Below are 22,149 nucleotides of genomic sequence, written 5' to 3' on the forward strand. Positions count from 1 at the left end.
AGTACGGGCTCTTATGAGATAAGGCCGCCAACTCTGACACTCGCCTGGCAGACGCCAGCACCAACAGCATAACTACCTTCCAAGTGAGAAATTTCAATTCAACCTTACGCAAAGGTTCAAACCAGGAAGACATGAGAAACCGTAAGACCACATCAAGCTCCCATGGAGCTACAGGAGGCACAAACAGAGGATTGATATGCATTACTCCTTTCACAAAAGTCTGAACCTCTGGGAGGACAGCTAATTCTTTTTGAAAGAAAATAGACAAAGCCGAAATCTGCACTTTGATGGAACCTAATTTCAGGCCTGCGTCTACTCCCGCCTGTAAAAAGTGGAGAAAGCGCCCCAAGTGAAAATCTTCTGCAGGAGCCATTTTAGACTCACACCAGGAAACATACTTTCTCCAAATACGGTGATAATGTTTCGCCGTAACCTCCTTCCTAGCCTTAATGAGAGTTGGAATGACCTCCCTGGGGATACTCTTACAAGCTAAGATCTGGCGCTCAACCTCCATGCCATCAAACGCAGCCGCGGTAAGTCTGGAAACACGCATGGACCCTGCAACAACAGGTCCTCTCTTAGAGGAAGCGGCCAAGGATCTTCCACCAGTAATTCCTGAAGATCCGGGTACCAGGCCCTTCTTGGCCAATCTGGAACGACGAGAATCGCCTGAACCCTTGCTCGTCGAATGATACCCAGGACCTTTGGAATGAGAGGAAGTGGAGGGAACACATACACCGACTGGAACACCCACGGAAACACCAGGGTGTCCACTGCACTGGCTTGGGGGTCCCTTGACCTGGAACAATACCTCGGGAAATTCTTGTTGAGACGAGACGCCATCATGTCGATCAACGGAATTCCCCAAAGTTTTGTCACCTCTGCAAATACATCTTGGTGAAGAGCCCACTCTCCCGGATGGAGATAGTGTCTGCTGAGGAAAACTGCTTCCCAGTTGTCCACTCCCGGTAGGAAGACTGCTGACAGGGCGCTCACGTGTTGTTCCGCCCAGCGAAGGATTCTTTTGGCCTCCGCCATTGCCGCTCTGCTCCTTGTTCCGCCTTGACGGTTTATATGTGCCACCGCTGTGATGTTGTCTGACTGTACCAGGACAGGTCGACCCTGAAGAAGGCTTCTTGCTTACAGCAGGCCGTTGTAAATGGCTTTTAACTCGAGAACAATTATGTGGAGACAAGTTTCCTGGAGCGACCATTTCCCCTGGAAGTTCCTTCCTTGGGTGACTGCGCCCAAGCCCCGAAGACTTGCATCTGTTATCAGAAGTACCCAATCCTGGATACCGAACCGGCGTCCCCCTAGGAGGTGAGGACTTTGTAGCCACCACAGGAGAGAAATTCTGGTTCTGGGAGATAGACTTATCTTCCGGTGCATGTGCAGGTGAGACCCGGACCATTTGCTCAGCAAGTCCCACTGAAACACCCGGGCATGAAACCTGCCAAATGGAATGGCTTCGTACGCCGCAACCATTATCCCCAGAACCCGAGTACAGTGATGGATCGACACACTCGTCGGCCTCAGAAGTTCCCTGACCATCGTCTGCAGTTCCAGAGCTTTTTCTTCTGGAAGAAATACTTTCTGTAAATCCGTGTCCAGAATCATGCCCAGAAAAGGCAGCCGAGTGGTCGGAATCAACTGAGATTTTGGCAAATTGAGTACCCAACCGTGCTGTCGCAGAACCGACAGTGACAAATTTACACTTCTCAGCAATCGTTCCTTGGACCTCGCCTTTATCAGGAGATCGTCCAAGTACGGGATAATTGTAACCCCTTGTTTGCGAAGGAGAACCATCAATTCCGCCATGACTTTGGTGAAAATCCTCGGAGCCGTGGAAAGCCCAAACGGCAACGTCTGAAATTGGTAATGAGAATTCTGTATCGCAAGCCTGAGGAAGGCGTAATGTGAAGGACATATCGGGACATGTAAGTAGGCATCCTTTATGTGAACGGACACCATAAAATCCCCCCCTTCCAGGCTGGCAATTACCGCTCGAAGAGATTCTTGAACTTGAAAACTTTCAAGTATGGATTGAGGGATTTTAGATTTAGAATTGGTCTGACCGAACCGTCCGGTTTCGGCACAACAAAGAGGCTCGAGTAGAACCCCTCCCCCCTTTGGGACGAGGGAACGGCAACAATGACCCTCTGTAGACAATTTTTGTATCGCTGCCAGCAACACCTCCCTGTCCGGAAGAGCTACTGGTAACGCCGAAATTAAGAATCGGTGAGGGGGTATCTCCCGAAACTCCAGCTTGTATCCCTGAGACACAATCTCTAGGACCCAAGGATCCAGGTCTGATTGAATCCAGACCTGACTGAATATTTGTAGACGGCCCCCCACCGGTCCGGACTCCCCCAGGGAAGCCCCAGCGCCATGCGGTGGACTTGGTAGAAGCAGGGGAGTACTTTTGGTCCTGGGCGCCAGACACTGCAGGTGGTTTCCTTCCCCTTCCTCTACCTTTTGAAGTGAGGAAGGACGAACCTTTTCCACGCCTGTATTTATTGTAACGAAAGGACTGCATCTGCTGATGTGGTGCCTTTTTCTGTTGTGTGGGAACATAAGGAAGAAAAGAGGACTTACCCGCAGTCGTGGTCGAGACCAGGTCAGCCAAGCCGTCCCCCAAACAAGAGACAGTACCTTTGAAGGGTAACGCTTCCATAGCCCTCTTGGAGTCGGCATCAGCATTCCATTGATGGATCCACAACGCCCTCCTGGCTGATATCGACATGGCATTGGCTCTTGATCCCAAGAGACAGACATCCCTCGCCGCATCCTTCAGGTAATCTGCAGCGTCCTTGATATAACCAAGAGTCAAAAGAACATTATCTTTATCAAGGGTATCCATATCATTAGCTAAATTCTCAGCCCATTTAGCAATAGCACTACTCACCCATACCGACGCCACAGCAGGTCTGAGCAATGCACCCGAATTAGCGAAAATGGACTTCAGAGACTTCTCCAGCTTACGATCCGCCGGATCTTTGAGAGCTGCCGTGTCAGGAGACGGAATCATAGTCCGTGTCGGTATCCGTATCTACCACTTGAGTAAATGGCCGCTTTTGCGACCCAGATGGGGTCTGTACCTGAGACAAAGCCTCTTCCATGGACTTTTTCCACACCTGTGTCTGTGACTCAGAGACTTATCCAACCTCTTTGATAAAGAAGCTACATTCGAATTTATCGTAATGAGCAATGCGAGTAAATCAGGTGTCTGTTGCGTCGACAGTCCCAAATCTAGCCCCGCATCCGCTCCCCCAATAACCTCCTCTGGTGAATAACATTCAGCCTCAGACATGCCGACACGTAGTACCGACACACAGATACACACAGAAGTCCCAGCTAGGTGACAGGCCCACAATGAAGCCCAGATAGAGGACACAGAGGGAGTATGCCAAGCTCACACCCCAGCGCCCATATATCCCGACAAAAGATATATGTACCCAGCGCTGCTTAATTTATAATGATAAGAAGCACCACACTGCAGCCCCCCCCCCCCCTTCTCCCAGTTACTTGTGAGAGGAATGTGGAGGTCCCGGCAGCGTCTCCTTCAGCCGCGTGTTGAAGGAGAAGATGGCGCCTGTGAGCCGCTGGACGAAGCTCCGCCCCCTTCCCGGCGCGCTTCGGCCCGCCAAATTTGAAAATGAAAAAGATGCTGGCGGGGGTTTAAGAAACGGTGCCGAGGCTCCGAAAGCCTTCTGCCGATCCCCGACCTCAGTAACATGCTGCCCAGGGCGCCTCCCCTTGGGCAGCTGCCCAAGATGAGCCCACCTTCCTAGTGGAATGGGCCTTGACTGATTTTGGTAACGGCAATCCAGCCGTAGAATGCGCCTGCTGGATGGTATTACATATCCAGCGAGAAATAGTCTGCTTCGAAGCAGGGGCGCCAACCTTGTTGGCTGCATATAGGACATACAGTGCTTCCGTTTTCCTGACTCTAGCCGTTCTGGCCACATAATTTTTCAAAGCCCTGACTACATCAAGGGACTCAGAATCCTCCAAATCTCGTGTAGCCACAGGCACTACAATAGGTTGGTTCATATGAAAAGATGACACCACCTTGGCAAGAATTGAGGACGGGTCCGCAATTCCGCTTTATCCATATGGAAAACCAGATAGGGGCTTTTATGAGACAAAGCCGCCAATTCCGACACTCGCCTAGCCGAAGCCAAGGCTAATAACATGACCACCTTCCAAGTGAGATATTTTAACTCCATCGTTTGAAGTGGTTCAAAACAGTGCGACTTAAGGAAACTCAACACCACGTTAAAGTCCCAAGGCGCCACCGGAGGTATAAAAGGAGGCTGAATATGCAGCACTCCCTTTACAAAAGTCTGTACTTCTGGGAGAGTAGCAAATTCTTTTTGAAAGAAAATGGATAAGGCCGAAATCTGAACCTTAATGGATCCTAACTTTAGGCCCAAATTCACTCCAGTTTGTAGGAAGTGCAGGAAACAGCCCAAATGGAATTCTTCTGTAGCAGCATTCCAGGCCTCACACCAAGAAACATATTTTCGCCATATACGGTGATAATGTTTAGCGGTCACATCCTTCCTAACCTTTATCAGCGTAGGAATGACCTCATCCGGAATTCCTTTTTCCGCTAGGATCCGGCGTTCAACCGCCATGCCGTCAAACGCAGCAAGTCTTGGAACAGACATGGCCCCTGTTGTAACAGGTCCTGTCGTAGAGGAAGAGGCCACGGATCTTCTGTGAGCATTTCCAGCAGATCCGGATACCAGGTCCTTCTTGGCCAATCTGGAACAATGAGAATTGTTCTCACTCCTCTTTTTCTTATTATCCTAAATACCTTGGGTATGAGAGGAAGAGGAGGAAACGCATACACAGACTGGAACACCCACGGTGTCACTACTGCTACCGCCTGAGGATCTTTTGATCTGGCGCAATACCTCTGTAGCTTTTTGTTGAGACGGGATGCCATCATGTCTATCTGGGGCAGTCCCCACTGACTTGCAATCTGTGTGAAGACTTGCCGATGAAGTCCCCACTCCCCTGGATGCAGGTCGTGTCTGCTGAGGAAGTCTGCTTCCCAGTTGTCCACTCCCGGAATGAACACAGCTGACAGTGCGCTTACACGATTTTCCGCCCAGCGAAGAATCTTAGTGGCTTCCGCCATTGCCACCCTGCTCCTTGTGCCGCCTTGGCGGTTTACATGAGCCACTGCGGTGATGTCTGACTGGATCAGAACTGGTTGGTTGCAAAGTAAGTTCTCCGCCTGACGTAGGGCGTTGTATATGGCCCCCAGTTCTAGGATGTTGATGTGAAGACAAGTCTCTTGACTTGTCCAGAGTCCTTGGAAGTTTCTTCCCCTTGTGATTGCTCCCCACCCTCTGAGGCTCGCGTCCGTGGTCACCAGGATCCAATCCTGAATGCCGAACCTGCGTACTTCCAAAAGGTGAGCACTCTGCAGCCACCACAGGAGAGATACCCTGGCCCAGGGGGCCAGGGTGATCCGCTGATGAATTTGTTGCTGTAACACCTTCACTGAAAGTGACACACTGTTCAGTAACTGCTCTCGTGATCTCGCTTTTATGAGATCGTCCAAGTACGGGATAATTGTGACAACCTGCTTGCGCAGGAGTACCATCATTTCCGCCATTACCTTTGTGAAAATCCTCGGGGCCGTGGAAAGCCCAAATGGCAACGTCTGAAATTGGTAATGACAATCCTGTACCGCAAATCTCTGGTACGCCTGATGAGGTGGATATATGGAAACATGAAGGTATGCATCCTTTATGTCCAGGGATACCATAAAATCCCCCCCTTCCAGGCTGGCGATGACCGCTCTGAGCGATTCCATTTTGAATTTGAACAGTTTTAAGTATAGGTTCAGGGATTTTAAATTCAATATGGGTCTGACTGAACCGTCCGGTTTCGGAACTACAAACAGTGTGGAGTAGTATCCCTTCCCTCTCTGACGTAGGGGAACTTCGACCACCACTTGTTGAAGACCCAATTTGTGAATAGCATTTAACACTATCTCCCATTCCAGGGGAGAAGTCGGTAGAGCCGATTTGAAAAAACGGCGAGGAGGCACATCTTCGAATTCCAGCTTGTATCCCTGAGAAACAATTTCTATTGCCCAGAGGTCCACCTGTGAGTGAACCCAGATGTGGCTGAAAAGTCGAAGACGTGCCCCCACTGGGGCGGACTCCCCCAGCGGAGCCCCAGCATCATGCGGTGGATTTTGTAGAGGCCGGGGAGGATTTCTGTTCCTGGGAACTAGCTGTGCTGTGCAGCTTTTTACCTCTGCCCTTACCTACGGCAAGAAAGGACGATCCACGCACTCTTTTGCTTTTATTTGAACAAAAGGACTGCATTTGATAATGTGGCGCTTTCTTAGGTTGTGAGGGAACATAAGGCAAAAGATTCGATTTACATGCCGGAGCTGTGGAGACCAGGTCCGAGAGACCTTCCCCAAACAATTCCTCCCCCTTGTAAGGTAAAACCTCCATATGTCTTTTTGAGTCGGCATCACCTGTCCACTGCCGGGTCCAGAGGACTCACCTAGCAGAGATGGACATAGCGTTTATTCTGGAACCCAGTAAACTAATGTCTCTGGGCATCCCTCATATATAAAGACAGCATCCTTTATATGGCCTAGGGTCAATAAAATGGTATCCTTATCTAGGGTCTCAATCTCCGCCGATAAGGAATCTGTCCATGCTGCTACCGCGCTACAAACCCAGGCCGACGCAATTGCCGGTCTGAGTAATGTACCAGAATGTGTGTAAATGGATTTCAAGGTAATCTCCTGCTTGCGGTCTGCAGGATCCTTGAGGGTAGCCGTATCTTGTGATGGCAGCGCTGTCTTTTTTGACAAGCGTGTCAACGCTTTGTCCACCTTAGGGGATGATTCCCACCGTACCCTGTCCGTTGGTGGGAAAGGATACGCCATAAGAATCCTTTTGGGAATCTGCAGTTTTTTGTCTGGAGATTCCCAAGTTTTTTCACATAATTCGTTCAACTCATGTGAGGAGGGAAAAGTTACCTCGGGCTTTTTTCCCTTATACATGTGTACCCTCGTGTCAGGGACAGGGGGTTCCTCTGTGATATGCAACACTTCTTTTATTGCAATAATCATATCGAATACATTTAGCCACTTTCGGCTGTAACTTTACATCATCGTAGTCGACACTGGAGTCCAAATCCGTGTCGGTATCAGTGTCTGCTATTTGGGATAGTGGGCGCTTCCGAGACCCTGAAGGTCCCGGCGACATAGGGACAGACACGGGTTCACTCCCTGACTGTTCCTTAGCCTCAGCTTTGTCTAATCTCTTGTGCAATAAGTTCACACTAGCACTTAAAACATTCCACATATCCACCCAGTCAGGTGTCGGCACCGCCGACGGAGACCTCACATTCATACGCTCCCCCTCCTCTCTAGGTGAGCCTTCTAACTCAGACATGTCGACACACGCGTACCGACACACCACACCCACAGGGAACCTCTTATCTGAAGACAGTTTCCCCACCAGGCCCTTTGGAGAGACAGAGAGCGAGTATGCCAGCACACACCGCAGCGCTGTATGACCCAGGACAAAAACACAATAATATTATGTTTATAGCGCTGTTTACATATACAATATGCGCCAATTTTGTGCCCCCAGTAGCCTAAGAAGCAGAGCCTTGAAACTCACAGAAGTAGGTCTGCTTCTCTCCCCTCAGTCCCTCGATGCAGGGAGTCTGTTGCCAGCAGGCTCCCTGAAAATAAAAAACCTAACAAACATACTTTCTGTCAGGAAACTCAGGAGAGCTCCCTGAAGTGCACCCATCTCCTCTGTGCACAGTATCAAACTGAGGTCTAGAGGGGCAGAGGGAGGAGCCAGTGCACACCCAGACCTAAAGTCTTTCTTAAAGTGCCCATGTCTCCTGCGGAGCCAGTCTAACCCCATGGTCCTTACGGAGTCCCAAGCATCCTCTAGGACGTTAGAGAAAATCTGAAACTACAGATGAAGCCACACAGCCTGTAAAGCTCAGCATTCATCAGCACCATGTTTGTGTTTTAGAGACTGTTATTGTACACAGGTTTCCAAAAGTTAGGAGATACATATACAGTATAATAAAGACTCCCGTTATTAAATGTCTCTGCTTTCATATAACACTCAACTGACGGACTGAAAACCAAAGTTTTAGATATAATAGTGTAGTTCACATATAATTTCTGATGAACATTTTAAAAAGGTCTTTCTTGTAACCCCTTCATTCTTTCACAAGTCACATAAATGGATCGATAGCAGTTTAGTGTGGACAGGTCATTGCCCCTCCTCTACAGCTGACCCTTGCCCACAAGACAAGCCTGGGTCAGTAGCTACCACTTCCCTCTCTGCACCACTGACAGCGGCTACTTTACAATGTGACAATTTTAGAATATATATGAGAAAGCTCTCACTCACTGACTGGATTCAGTATGGCCCCTCGTGAGCTCGCTACGCTTCGGGCATGGTGGCGCCACACTATTATATTCCCCCTCAAGTGGTGGCGTGAATATCTGCATTTTGACTGCTGTCGGGATTCCGGCATTGGTATTTCGACTGCCAGGATCCTGACTGTCAGGAAATTAACTGCATCCCCACTGACTGACTCATCACTAAATTTCCTTAGTTCCCGGTATGTTAGAAAGCTGAAATTTAACATTGGTATTCTTCAGGTGGGAAATTTAGTGTTTTAAAAAACATCCCCTAAGGGGATGAAAAGGGGATAACAATGACGTCATTACCGTTACACGGCTTGCGTTGCATGAACAATACCGCGCAAATGGACAATCGGATTAAATTTGGATTGCACCTCCAGTGTGTAGCTTTTAATAAACTCCAAAAATGGTCCTGTCACTTTTTACCGTATCTGCTACGGGTGCTCCTTTGGTAACGCCAAGAATCATGGGCTGATATTTACTTACATTAAAGACGTTTCAAATTTACAGCTCTATAGATTTACCAAATTTTTGACACTCATTTATATTTACAACCGTGAAAATCAGAAACTCCCACACGAAAAACAGGTAGAACAGCTAGTAACATTACAGAGGACCAAACCAAAAAAATAATCAATCAGTGGGACGCATAAAAGCACATCTTATTGACACACTGTATACATAAAAAATAAAATTACCACAGGAGGCTCCTCTTCAACCAAGCCTTCTCGCCTTAGCTGGATCTTCTCTAAAGGACGAAGGTAAGGGCTGTCCCAGCAAAACCACTCATCATATCGGTGATTCCAGCGTTTAAAATGGATTAGCACCTTACCTTCTTCATAGTCTATTTCTTCAATATGGGCAGCATACCTGAGAACATTAGAACACAATGAAAATAATAAGAATTTACTTACCGATAATTCTATTTCTCGGAGTCCGTAGTGGATGCTGGGGTTCCTGAAAGGACCATGGGGAACAGCGGCTCCGCAGGAGACAGGGCACAAAAAGTAAAGCTTTATGATCAGGTGGTGTGTACTGGCTCCTCCCCCTATGACCCTCCTCCAAGCCTCAGTTAGGATACTGTGCCCGGACGAGCGTACACAATAAGGAAGGATTTATGAATCCCGGGTAAGACTCATACCAGCCACACCAATCACACCGTACAACCTGTGATCTAAACCCAGTTAACAGTATGATAACAGAGGAGCCTCTGAAAGATGGCTCCCTACAACAATAACCCGATTTAGGTAACAATAACTATGTACAATTATTGCAGATAATCCGCACTTGGGATGGGCGCCCAGCATCCACTACGGACTCCGAGAAATAGAATTATCGGTAAGTAAATTCTTATTTTCTCTATCGTCCTAGTGGATGCTGGGGTTCCTGAAAGGACCATGGGGATTATACCAAAGCTCCCAAACGGGCGGGAGAGTGCGGATGACTCTGCAGCACCGAATGAGAGAACTCCAGGTCCTCCTTAGCCAGGGTACCAAATATGTAGAATTTTACAAACGTGTTCTCCCCCGACCACGTAGCCGCTCGGCAGAGTTGTAATGCCGAGACCCCTCGGGCAGCCGCCCAAGAAGAACCCACCTTCCTTGTGGAGTGGGCATTTACCGATTTTGGCTGTGGCAGGCCTGCCACAGAATGTGCAAGCTGAATCGTACTACAAATCCAGCGAGCAATAGTCTGCTTAGACGCAGGAGCGCCCAACTTGTTGGGAGCATATAGTATATACAGTGAGTCAGATTTCCTGACTCCAGCTGTCCTTGAAATGTATATTTTTAAAGCTCTGACAACGTCCAACAACTTGGAGTCCTCCAAGTCGCTTGTAGCCGCAGGCACTACAATAGGCTGGTTCAGATGAAATGCTGACACCACCTTAGGGAGAAAATGCGGACGAGTCCGCAGTTCTGCCCTGTCCGAATGGAAAATCAGATATGGGCTTTTGTAAGATAAAGCTGCCAGTTCTGACACTCTCCTGGACGAAGCCAGGGCTAGTAGCATGGTCACTTTCCATGTGAGATATTTCAAATCCACATTTTTTAGTGGTTCAAACCAATGAGATTTGAGAAAGTCCAAAACAACATTGAGATCCCACGGTGCCACTGGAGGCACCACAGGGGGCTGTATATGCAGTACTCCCTTAACAAAGGTCTGGACTTCAGGAACTGAAGCCAATTCTTTCTGGAAGAAAATCGACAGGGCCGAAATTTGAACCTTAATAGATCCCAATTTGAGACCCATAGACAATCCTGATTGCAGGAAATGTAGGAATCGACCCAGTTGAAATTCCTCCGTCGGAGCACTCCGATCCTCGCACCACGCAACATATTTTCGCCAAATGCGGTGATAATGTTGCGCGGTTACTTCCTTCCTTGCTTTAATCAAGGTAGGAATGACTTCTTCCGGAATGCCTTTTCCCTTTAGGATCCGGCGTTCAACCGCCATGCCGTCAAACGCAGCCGCGGTAAGTCTTGAAACAGACAGGGACCCTGCTGAAGCAGGTCCCTTCTCAGAGGTAGAGGCCACGGATCCTCCGTGATCATCTCTTGAAGTTCCGGGTACCAAGTACTTCTTGGCCAATCCGGAGCCACTAGTATCGTTCTTACGCCTCTTTGCCGTATAATTCTCAATACTTTTGGTATGAGAGGCAGAGGAGGAAACACATACACCGACTGGTACACCCAAGGCGTTACCAGCGCGTCCACAGCTATTGCCTGCGGATCTCTTGACCTGGCGCAATACCTGTCCAGTTTTTTGTTGAGGCGAGACGCCATCATGTCCACCATTGGTCTTTCCCAACGGGTTACAAGCATGTGGAAAACTTCTGGATGAAGTCCCCACTCTCCCGGGTGAAGGTCGTGTCTGCTGAGGAAGTCTGCTTCCCAGTTGTCCACTCCCGGGATGAACACTGCTGACAGTGCTATCACATGATTCTCCGCCCAGCGAAGAATCCTTGCAGCTTCTGCCATTGCACTCCTGCTTCTTGTGCCGCCCTGTCTGTTTACATGGGCGACTGCCGTGATGTTGTCCGACTGGATCAACACCGGTTTTCCTTGAAGCAGAGGTTCTGCCTGGCTTAGAGCATTGTAGATTGCTCTTAGTTCCAGAATGTTTATGTGAAGAGACGTTTCCAGGCTCGACCACACGCCCTGGAAGTTTCTTCCTTGTGTGACTGCTCCCCAGCCTCTCAGGCTGGCGTCCGTGGTCACCAGGATCCAATCCTGTATGCCGAATCTGCGGCCCACCAATAGATGAGCACTCTGCAACCACCACAGAAGAGATACCCTTGTCCTTGGAGACAGGGTTATCCGCTGGTGCATCTGAAGATGCGACCCTGACCATTTGTCCAGCAGATCCCTCTGGAAAACTCTTGCGTGGAATCTGCCGAATGGAATTGCTTCGTAAGAAGCCACCATTTTTCCCAGGACTCTTGTGCATTGATGTACAGACACCTTTCCTGGTTTTAGGAGGTTCCTGACAAGTTCGGATAACTCCTTGGCTTTTTCCTCCGGGAGAAAAACCTTTTTCTGAACCGTGTCCAGAATCATCCCTAAGAACAGCAGACGTGTTGTCGGAATTAACTGGGATTTTGGAATATTCAGAATCCACCCGTGCTGCTCTAGCACTTCTTGAGACAGTGCTAGTCCCATCTCTAGCTGTTCTCTGGACCTTGCCCTTATTAGGAGATCGTCCAAGTATGGGATAATTAATACGCCTTTTCTTCGAAGAAGAATCATCATCTCGGCCATTACCTTGGTAAAGACCCGAGGTGCCGTGGACAATCCAAACGGCAGCGTCTGAAACTGATAGTGACAGTTCTGTACGACGAACCTGAGGTACCCCTGGTGTGAGGGGTAAATTGGAACGTGGAGATACGCATCCTTGATGTCCAAGGATACCATAAAGTCCCCTTCTTCCAGGTTCGCTATCACCGCTCTGAGAGACTCCATCTTGAACTTGAACTTTTTTATGTACAGGTTCAAGGATTTCAGATTTAGAATAGGTCTTACCGAGCCATCCGGCTTCGGTACTACAAATAGAGTGGAATAATACCCCTTTCCTTGTTGTAAAAGGGGTACCTTGACTATCACCTGCTGAGAGTACAGCTTGTGAATGGCTTCCAAGACCGTCACCCTGTCGGAGGGGGACGTTGGTAAAGCAGACTTCAGGAAACGGCGAGGTGGAGACGTCTCTAGTTCCAACCTGTAACCCTGAGATATTATCTGCAGGATCCAGGGATCCACCTGCGAGTGAGCCCACTGCGCGCTGAAATTCTTGAGACGACCCCCCACCGCCCCCGAGTCCGCTTGAGAAGCCCCAGCGTCATGCTGAGGCTTTTGTAGAAGCGGGGGAGGGCTTCTGTTCCTGGGAAGGAGCTGCCTGTTGCAGTCTCTTCCCCTTTCCTCTGCCTCGTGGCAGATATGAATATCCCTTTGCTCTCTTGTTTTTAAAGGAACGAAAGGGCTGCGGCTGAAAAGTCGGTGTCTTTTTCTGTTGGGGAGTGACTTGAGGTAAAAAGGTGGATTTCCCGGCAGTAGCCGTGGCCACCAAATCCGATAGACCAACACCAAATAACTCCTCCCCTTTATACGGCAAAACTTCCATATGCCGTTTTGAGTCCGCATCACCTGACCACTGTCGCGTCCATAAACTTCTTCTGGCCGAAATGGACATAGCACTTACCCGTGATGCCAGTGTGCAAATATCCCTCTGTGCATCACGCATATAAAAGAAACGCATCCTTTATTTGCTCTAAAGACAGTAAAACATTGTCCCTATCCAGGGTATCAATATTTTCAATCAGGGACTCTGACCAAGCTACCCCAGCACTGCACATCCAGGCTGTCGCTATAGCTGGTCGTAGTATAACACCTGTATGTGTGTATATACTTTTTTGGATATTTTCCATCCTCCTATCTGCTGGATCTTTAAGTGCGGCCGTCTCAGGAGAGGGTAACGCCACTTGTTTTGATAAGCGTGTGAGCGCCTTGTCCACCCTAGGAGGTGTTTCCCAGCGCGCCCTAACCTCTGGCGGGAAAGGGTATAAAGCCAATAACTTCTTTGAAATTAGCAGTTTTTTATCGGGGGCAACCCACGCTTCATCACACACCTCATTTAATTCATCTGATTCAGGAAAAACTATAGGTAGTTTTTTCACACCCCACATAATACCCTGTTTTGTGGTACCTGTAGTATCAGCAATATGTAACGCCTCCTTCATTGCCAAAATCATATAACGTGTGGCCCTACTGGAAAATACGGTTGATTCGTCACCGTCGCCACTGGAATCAGTGCCTGTGTCTGGGTCCGTGTCGACCGACTGAGGTAACGGGCGTTTTACAGCCCCTGACGGTGTTTGAGGCGCCTGGACAGGTGCTGATTGATTGTCCGGCCGTCTCATGTCGTCAAACGACTGCTTTAGCGTGTTGACACTATCCCGTAATTCCATAAATAAAGCCATCCATTCTGGTGTCGACTCCCTAGGGGGTGACATCCCCATATTTGGCAATTGCTCCGCCTCCACACCAATATCGTCCTCATACATGTCGACACACACGTACCGACACACAGCAGACACACAGGGAATGCTCTTAAAGAAGACAGGACCCCACTAGCCCTTTGGGGAGACAGAGGGAGAGTTTGCCAGCACACACCAAAAGCGCTATATATGACAGGGATAGCCTTATAATAAGTGCTCCCTATATAGCTGCTTTAATATATATAATTTTGCCACAATTTTGCCCCCCCTCTCTTGTTTTACCCTGTTTCTGTAGTGCAGTGCAGGGGAGAGCCTGGGAGCCTTCCTGACCAGCGGAGCTGTGTGAGGAAAATGGCGCTGTGTGCTGAGGAGATAGGCCCCGCCCCTTTTTCGGCGGGCTCGTCTCCCGCTCTTTAACGGATTCTGGCAGGGGTTAAATATCTCCATATAGCCCCCGGAGGCTATATGTGAGGTATTTTATGCCAAAAAATAGGTTTACATTGCTTCCCAGGGCGCCCCCCCCCCAGCGCCCTGCACCCTCAGTGACTGCCGTGTGAAGTGTGCTGAGAGCAATGGCGCACAGCTGCAGTGCTGTGCGCTACCTTAAGAAGACTGAGGAGTCTTCTGCCGCCGATTCTGGACCTTCTTCTCTTTTCAGCATCTGCAAGGGGGCCGGCGGCGAGGCTCCGGTGACCATCCAGGCTGTACCTGTGATCGTCCCTCTGGAGCTAATGTCCAGTAGCCAAAGAAGCCAATCCATCCTGCACGCAGGTGAGTTCACTTCTTCTCCCCTAAGTCCCTCGTTGCAGTGATCCTGTTGCCAGCAGGACTCACTGTAAAATAAAAAACCTAAGCTAAACTTTTCTAAGCAGCTCTTTAGGAGAGCCACCTAGATTGCACCCTTCTCGGACGGGCACAAAAACCTAACTGAGGCTTGGAGGAGGGTCATAGGGGGAGGAGCCAGTGCACACCACCTGATCCTAAAGCTTTACTTTTTGTGCCCTGTCTCCTGCGGAGCCGCTATTCCCCATGGTCCTTTCAGGAACCCCAGCATCCACTAGGACGATAGAGAAATACACATTTCTGCAGTCGGTAATATAAATGAGAAAAATAAATAATAATAATAATAAATAATAATAATCATCATCATCAGAGCATACCATTTCTTCAACCGATCACGTGCTTCCAGTTGTGCTCCAACCTCAAAGGCAATCCCCCTTCGGTTTGGTGGATGCTTAGTCATTCTACACACCGACCTTTGTCACAAGCCATCCAAGCCTGAGGAACATAAAACTGTAGTTATTAGTAAACATTTACCAACACCAAATTATGATAATCTGACATAGGTGTCGCTTACTACAAATTGAGGTCTACTTTTAGTTCATTTGTAGACCTGCCTAGTCAATATGCATCAACGAAGGAGGATTAGTTTAACAATATTAAGTTACATATCAGTTTGCATTGAAGTAACACTCCTTCAAGAAGTGAAATTGTAGCATGCATGGCACATAATTAGTTAAAATCCATGTAAAGCAAGTAGCCAGTACTATCCACGATAAAGAAGCATGGATTGCCCCACAACAGCAGTTGGGCCACTGAAGTTTAATAAGATGACTAGTATCACCACATTATGCAGTCATTCCTGTAATTCTCTAGAGCAGGGTTTCCCAACCTCGGTCCTCAAGGCACACTAACATTCCTGGTTTTAGTGATATACAGGCTTGAACACAGGTGACTTAATTAGTACCTAAGTTATTTTGATTTAACCATCTGTGCTGAAGCCTGGTTATCACTAAAACCTGCACTGTTGGTGTGCCTTGAAGACCGCGGTTGGGAATGCCTGCTCTAGAGTGATAGACAGAGACAGGATTTGTTTTATTTTTTAATTCTGAAATCCTCCAAGAAGTCTAAGTAAAACTTATGGTTCATATATTAAACAGAAAAAAGGATTTTAATACTTACCGGTAAATCGTATTCTTAGTCCGTAGAGGATGCTGGGGACTCCCAAAGGACCATGGGGTATAGACGGGATCCGCAGGAGACATGGGCACTTTTAAGACTCTGAATGGATTTGAACTGGCTCCTCCCTCTATGCCCCTCCTCCAGACTCCAGTTATAGAACTGTGCCCAGGGAGAGGGACATTTCGAGGAAATAATTTATTGTTTAAACACGGTGAGCGTCATACCAGCTCACACCTCAAACATGCCGCAGAACGTGGTATTCAATGGAACACCAGCCGACGGCATGAACAATACATATTCTCTCAGCATGCGGCTGTGTAAAACAACCTGTGTGTAAACACAACCAATAATAGCATACCACATGCCATGGCATGAATAACATCAGCAACAGACTGACAAGAAACACAACATGAGTGTAACCATAACAATAACTGCAGATACAGTACGCACTGGGACGGGCGCCCAGCATCCTCTACGGACTAAGAGAAAAGGATATACCGGTAGGTATTAAAATCCTATTTTCTCATACGTCCTAGAGGATGCTGGGGACTCCAAAAAAGGACCATGGGGTCTATACCAAAGCTCTAGAACGGGCGGGAGAGTGCGGATGACTCTGCAGAACCGATTGCCCAAACAAGAGGTCCTCATCAGCCAGGGTATCAAACTTGTAGAATATTTGCAAAATTGTTTGACCCCGACTAAGCAGCTGCTATGCAAGGCTATAAAACAGAGACCCCTCGGGCAGCCGCCCAGGATGAGCCCACCTTCCTGATAGAATGGGCCTTCACCGATTTCGTTAACGGCAATCCAGCCGTAAAACGAGCAAGCTTAAATCGTATTAAGTGTAAGACCCCTTTTTTTACGAAAGTTTGAAACTCTGGAAAGGAGGCAAATTGTTTTTGAAGAAAACCGTTAAGGCTGAAATCTGAACCTTAAAATCGAGCCCAACCTAAGATCGCATATACACGATCTAGCAAGAAAAGAATGGAGAAAACGATCCAACTGAAATTCTTCCGTAGAAACCTTCTTGGATTCACACCAAGACACAAAATTTTCTCCAAATATGGTGGTAATGTTTTGACTGAAGAGTAGGGATGACTTCACTGGGAATACCCTTTCAAGCTGGGATCCCACGTTCAATCTCCAAGTCGTCAATGGAAACCGCGGTAAGTCTTGGAACACACACGGCCCCTGCTATAACAGATCCTCTCGCAGAGGAAGAGGTCAGGGATCTCCTATGAGTAACTGCTGAAGATCTGGATACCAGCCCTCCTTGATCAGTCTAGAAAAATGAGGATCAGCTGAACCTTTGTTCTTCTTATAATCTTTAACATCTTGAGGGACCCTCGACCCGGAACAATATTTCTTAAGTTTCTTGTCGAGGCGAGACGCCATCTTGTCTATTTGCGGAATTCTCCAAAGACTTGTCACTTCTGTGAAAACCGCTTGATGAAGACTCAACCCTCCTGAACGGAGAACGTGTCCGCCGAGGAAGTCTGCTTCCCAGTTGTCCACTCTTGGAAGGAATATCGCTGACAGAGCGCGTAAATGTTTGTCGCCCAGCGGAAAATCTTTCTGGCTTCTGCCATTTCTTCTCCGGTTTTTGTCTGTAGAAAACAGTCATAAACGGCCCTTAACTCTAGACCGTTAATGAGGCGACAAGTATCCTAACATGCCACTTGTCCTCGGTGAGAATTGCTCCGCTACCACAGGAGCGAGACACTGGTCTAGAAACTATGATTATCCCAGGTGGGAACCGGACCACTTGTCCAACAGGTCCAGCTAAACACTCAGGCCTGCAACCTGCCCACTGAATGGCCTCATAGGCCCCAACCATCTTTTTCAGCAACTGAATGTATTGACAGATTGACACCGTTGCAGGTCTGCCAGACTCTGAATTCTCAGAGCTTCCCCTTTTTTTTGGAAGCAAATAAAACTCTCCTCAGTACTGCCTCTAATAATATTGCCCAAGCCGATCACCGCGCCGTTGGGACCAACAGGGATTCTGGCAAGTCCTGTTGTTGAACTGTCAAGGAGAAAACAACGTTTTGCACCATTGGCTTCTTGATCTCTCCGTAATTCGGAGAGCGATCCAGTACAGAATAATTATGACTCCTTACTATCGAAGGAAACCCATCATACCGCCATCACCCTGGTGAAATGGTAACAATCCTGAATCGCAAACCTCAGGTAAGCCTAATGCAGAAGAAACCATAATCAGACCTCCTTACTCCTCATTCAGAGTAGAGAACCCTGCCATGAGAGATCAGGACAATGACCTGATCCTGACACAACTCTTGTATTGCGTCACATACTACCTCCCTGTCATGAGGAGGATCGGTAAGGTCGATTTGAAAAAAAAAAAGAAAAAAAGAAAAAGAAAAAAAAAACGGTGAGGGGAACACCTGGAAACTCCCGTAAGTCCCCCTAGGGACTCTATCCTTAACTCACTGGTCCATGTCGTTTCCAGGACTAACTGAAGAGTTTTAGACGTGGGCCCCCCTGCAAGATAGACCCAACGTCCTGCGGTGGACGTGGCAGAAAACGGATGATTTCTGCTCCTGTGAACCTGAAAAAGCAGCTGACCTTTTATCTTTTTTTTACCTTCCTTTACATGCAAAGAAAGGGGAATCCTTATCTATTCGGTTGAAATTACTGCATCCTACAACAATGCGTCACCAACCGTTGTGAGGGAACATAGGGCAAGAAGGTAGACTTACCCGTGGCACCTGCCGAGAGCATATTAACAAGGCCATCACCAAACCAGGCTTCACCTTCGTGGGGAAGAGACTCCACTTCTTTTCAGAGTCAAAATTTGCATCCCTTTGGTGAATCCACAACGCCTTCCTAGCAGAGACCGCCATGAAAGTGGCCCGCGCACCCAAGAGTCCCATCCCTTGTAGTCGCACGGCAGTATGCTGCAATGTTCTCGATATGACCCAACTTAAGGAGTATCACATCTCTCCCCAGGGTAATTATATCGGATGACAAAGTAACCGACCATTTCTGAATACAAGCACTCCCCCCTGCGCATGCAATGCAAGTATAATCAACGCATATAATTAAAATATCACTTCGCTTCCTGTAAACGATCCTTTGTGACAGGGCCCCGTGCAGAACAGGGGTTGAATCTCACTTTATTCTATCCACGGCGGGAAAAGAATAAACACTCGGACTCCTTGTGATGATTTGAAACCATCTTGTCACGGCTGACCTAGAGTTATTCAACAGAGCGACCAGCACATGAGAAGGAAAAGTTTACTTCAGCATTCATTATAATTTTTTTGTATTAAAAAAAAAAAAAAAAAATTATATATATATTTATATATATATATATATATATATATATATATATATATATATATATATATATAATATTATATATATATAATATATATAATATATATATATATATATATATATATATATATAGTTTGTTGGACCGGCACTCACCCTTCAGCGTTTGCTTAGCTCTGGTGCCCTCTGGAAATATTGCATATGTATCTCATATCGAACAAGCAGCGGCACTCGGAGACTTTGTCATGGTGAAAAATCAAGTGTGAAATTTAATCCATATCACAGCAAGGCCTTGCTGTGATATGGATTAAATTTCACACTTGATTTTTCACCATGACAAAGTCTCCAAGTGCCGCTGCTTGTTCGATATGAGATATAGATATATATATCACACACATACATATATTTTTTTTTTTTTTATTTGTCAGGAACAGCAGGGTCCCTAGTGACATTAATACGTTCTTAATGTGTATGAAACATGTACTGAATGCCGATGCTGTGAATCTAAATCAGGAAACATTATGGTCGACATAAGACACAGTATTTGTGTCGACAACAGGGAGTAGTAACTGGGCAAAATAAAATTTTGCGACCGACGGGTCTGAGGGAAATATATATACTATTAATATTACGCCCCTATATCTATCTATCTATCTATATATATATATATATATATATATTAATATTACATCGCATTATCATTTTAATTTATACCCAGTCAGATTAGTTGGTGCTGACAGGGTCACCCACACACGCCTGTGTCTCCCATATAGTTTTTTCTTTTGGAAAAGCATACAACTACTGACATGTTAACACTTAATTTCATGAATCAAGTACATTCAGGAGTCGGTGGTGCCAACAGAGGTATTCCCATAGCCGTTTGTGGCAGAGCACTTAGACATGTCGACACACGTGTACTAAACACCCACCGACATTACACTGACTATAAGGGGTAGATCCCAGTATCTGACAGGGAAAACACAGAAAACATTTACCAGCTCATTTACCACACGCTCATTATATATGGTGCTTTATTTTTTATTTTTTTTACATACTTTGCACTAAACAACTGTGACCCCCCCCCCCCCCCCCCCCCTTCCCGTTTTACACTGAGCCGTTTATCAGTGTTTTGGTAGGGCCAGCGTCTCTTTGAGGAGAAAATGGCACTGGATAGAGCAGAGAGGGCTAAGCCACACCCCCTTATCAGCGCGCTTCAGTCCTGCTACTTTTTTAAAAAAATTTATACTGGCGGGGGTCTGTATACACAGTGCCTATGCACTGTATAGCTCTTAGGCTAATATATAAAGTATATTGCTGCCCAGGGCGCCCCCCCTGCGCCCTGCACCCTTGTAGTGCCGCTTGTGTGTGGGAGCAATGGCGCGCAGCGAGACCGTTGCACGGTACCTCAGAGACACTGAAGTCTTCTGCCGTCACTGAAATCTTCTGTTCTTCTTTTACTCACCCGGCTTCTTTCTTCTGGCTCTGCAAGGGGGGCGACGGTGCGGCTCCGGGATCGAGCAGCTAGGAGCAGCAAGTGATCAGACCCTCTGGAGCTAATGGTGTCCAGTAGAGCCTAAGAAGCAGAGCCTTTAAACTCACAGAAGTAGGCCTGCTTCTCTCCCCTCAGTCCCACGATGCAGGGAGCCTGTTGCCAGCAGTGCTCCCTGAAAATAAACCTAACAAAGTCTTTTCCGAGAAACTCAGTAGAGCTCTTCAGTGTGTGACCAGTCTCTCTGGGCACAGAATCTAACTGGAGTCTGGAGGAGGGGCATAGAGGGAGGAGCCAGTTCACACCCAAAGTCTTAAAGTGCCCATGTCTCCTGCTGATCCCGTCTATACCCCATGGTCCTTTTGGAGTCCCCAGCATCCTCTAGGACGTATGAGAAAAAAAATAAGAATTTACTTACCGATAATTCTATTTCTCGGAGTCCGTAGTGGATGCTGGGGTTCCTGAAAGGACCATGGGGAATAGCGGCTCCGCAGGAGACAGGGCACAAAAAGTAAAGCTTTCCGATCAGGTGGTGTGCACTGGCTCCTCCCCCTATGACCCTCCTCCAGACTCCAGTTAGGTACTGTGCCCGGACGAGCGTACACAATAAGGGAGGAATTTTGAATCCCGGGTAAGACTCATACCAGCCACACCAATCACACTGTACAACCTGTGATCTGAACCCAGTTAACAGTATGATAACAGCGGAGCCTCTGAAAAGATGGCTCACAACAACAATAACCCGATTTAGTTAGCAATAACTATGTACAAGTATTGCAGATAATCCGCACTTGGGATGGGCGCCCAGCATCCACTACGGACTCCGAGAAATAGAATTATCGGTAAGTAAATTCTTATTTTCTCTATCGTCCTTGTGGATGCTGGGGTTCCTGAAAGGACCATGGGGATTATACCAAAGCTCCCAAACGGGCGGGAGAGTGCGGATGACTCTGCAGCACCGAATGAGAGAACTCCAGGTCCTCTTTTGCCAGGGTATCAAATTTGTAGAATTTTACAAACGTGTTCTCCCCCGACCACGTAGCTGCTCGGCAAAGTTGTAATGCAGAGACCCCTCGGGCAGCCGCCCAAGATGAGCCCACCTTCCTTGTGGAATGGGCCTTAACAGATTTAGACTGTGGCAGGCCTGCCACAGAATGTGCAAGTTGAATTGTGCTACCAATCCCACGAGCAATCGACTGCTTAGAAGCAGAAGCACCCAGCATTGTTGGGTGCATACAGGATAAACAGCAAGTCAGATTTCCTGACTCCAGCCAAGCTGGAAACTATATTTTCAGGGCCCTGATAACATCCAGCAACTTGGAGTCCTCCAAGTCCCTAGTAGCCGCAGGTACCACAATAAGCTGGTTCAGGTGAAACGCTGACACCACCTTAAGGAGAAACTGGGGACGAGTCCGCAGCTTTGCTCTGTCCGAATGGACAATCAGATATGGCTTTGTGAGATAAAGC

The 22,149-nt window shown here is 47.6% G+C and overlaps 1 protein-coding gene across 5 annotated transcripts in view; it reads right to left on the reverse strand.

Annotated features, from left to right (window-relative positions):
- PHF20 (PHD finger protein 20) overlaps positions 1-22,149 on the reverse strand; it is a 360,572-nt gene that overhangs the window by 225,993 nt on the left and 112,430 nt on the right. For all 5 annotated transcript variants that reach the window (XM_063960149.1, XM_063960151.1, XM_063960150.1 and 2 more), the window contains exons 2-3: positions 15,095-15,212; positions 9,145-9,316 (exon numbers count right to left, since the gene is read on the reverse strand). In XM_063960149.1, coding sequence (XP_063816219.1) covers positions 9,145-9,316; positions 15,095-15,177 — 255 coding nt within the window. In that variant the 5' untranslated portion in view covers positions 15,178-15,212. The remainder of the gene's footprint in view (positions 1-9,144; positions 9,317-15,094; positions 15,213-22,149) is intronic.

This window comes from Pseudophryne corroboree, chromosome 3 (genome assembly GCF_028390025.1).
Source record: "Pseudophryne corroboree isolate aPseCor3 chromosome 3, aPseCor3.hap2, whole genome shotgun sequence".
Taxonomy (NCBI): domain Eukaryota; kingdom Metazoa; phylum Chordata; class Amphibia; order Anura; family Myobatrachidae; genus Pseudophryne; species Pseudophryne corroboree.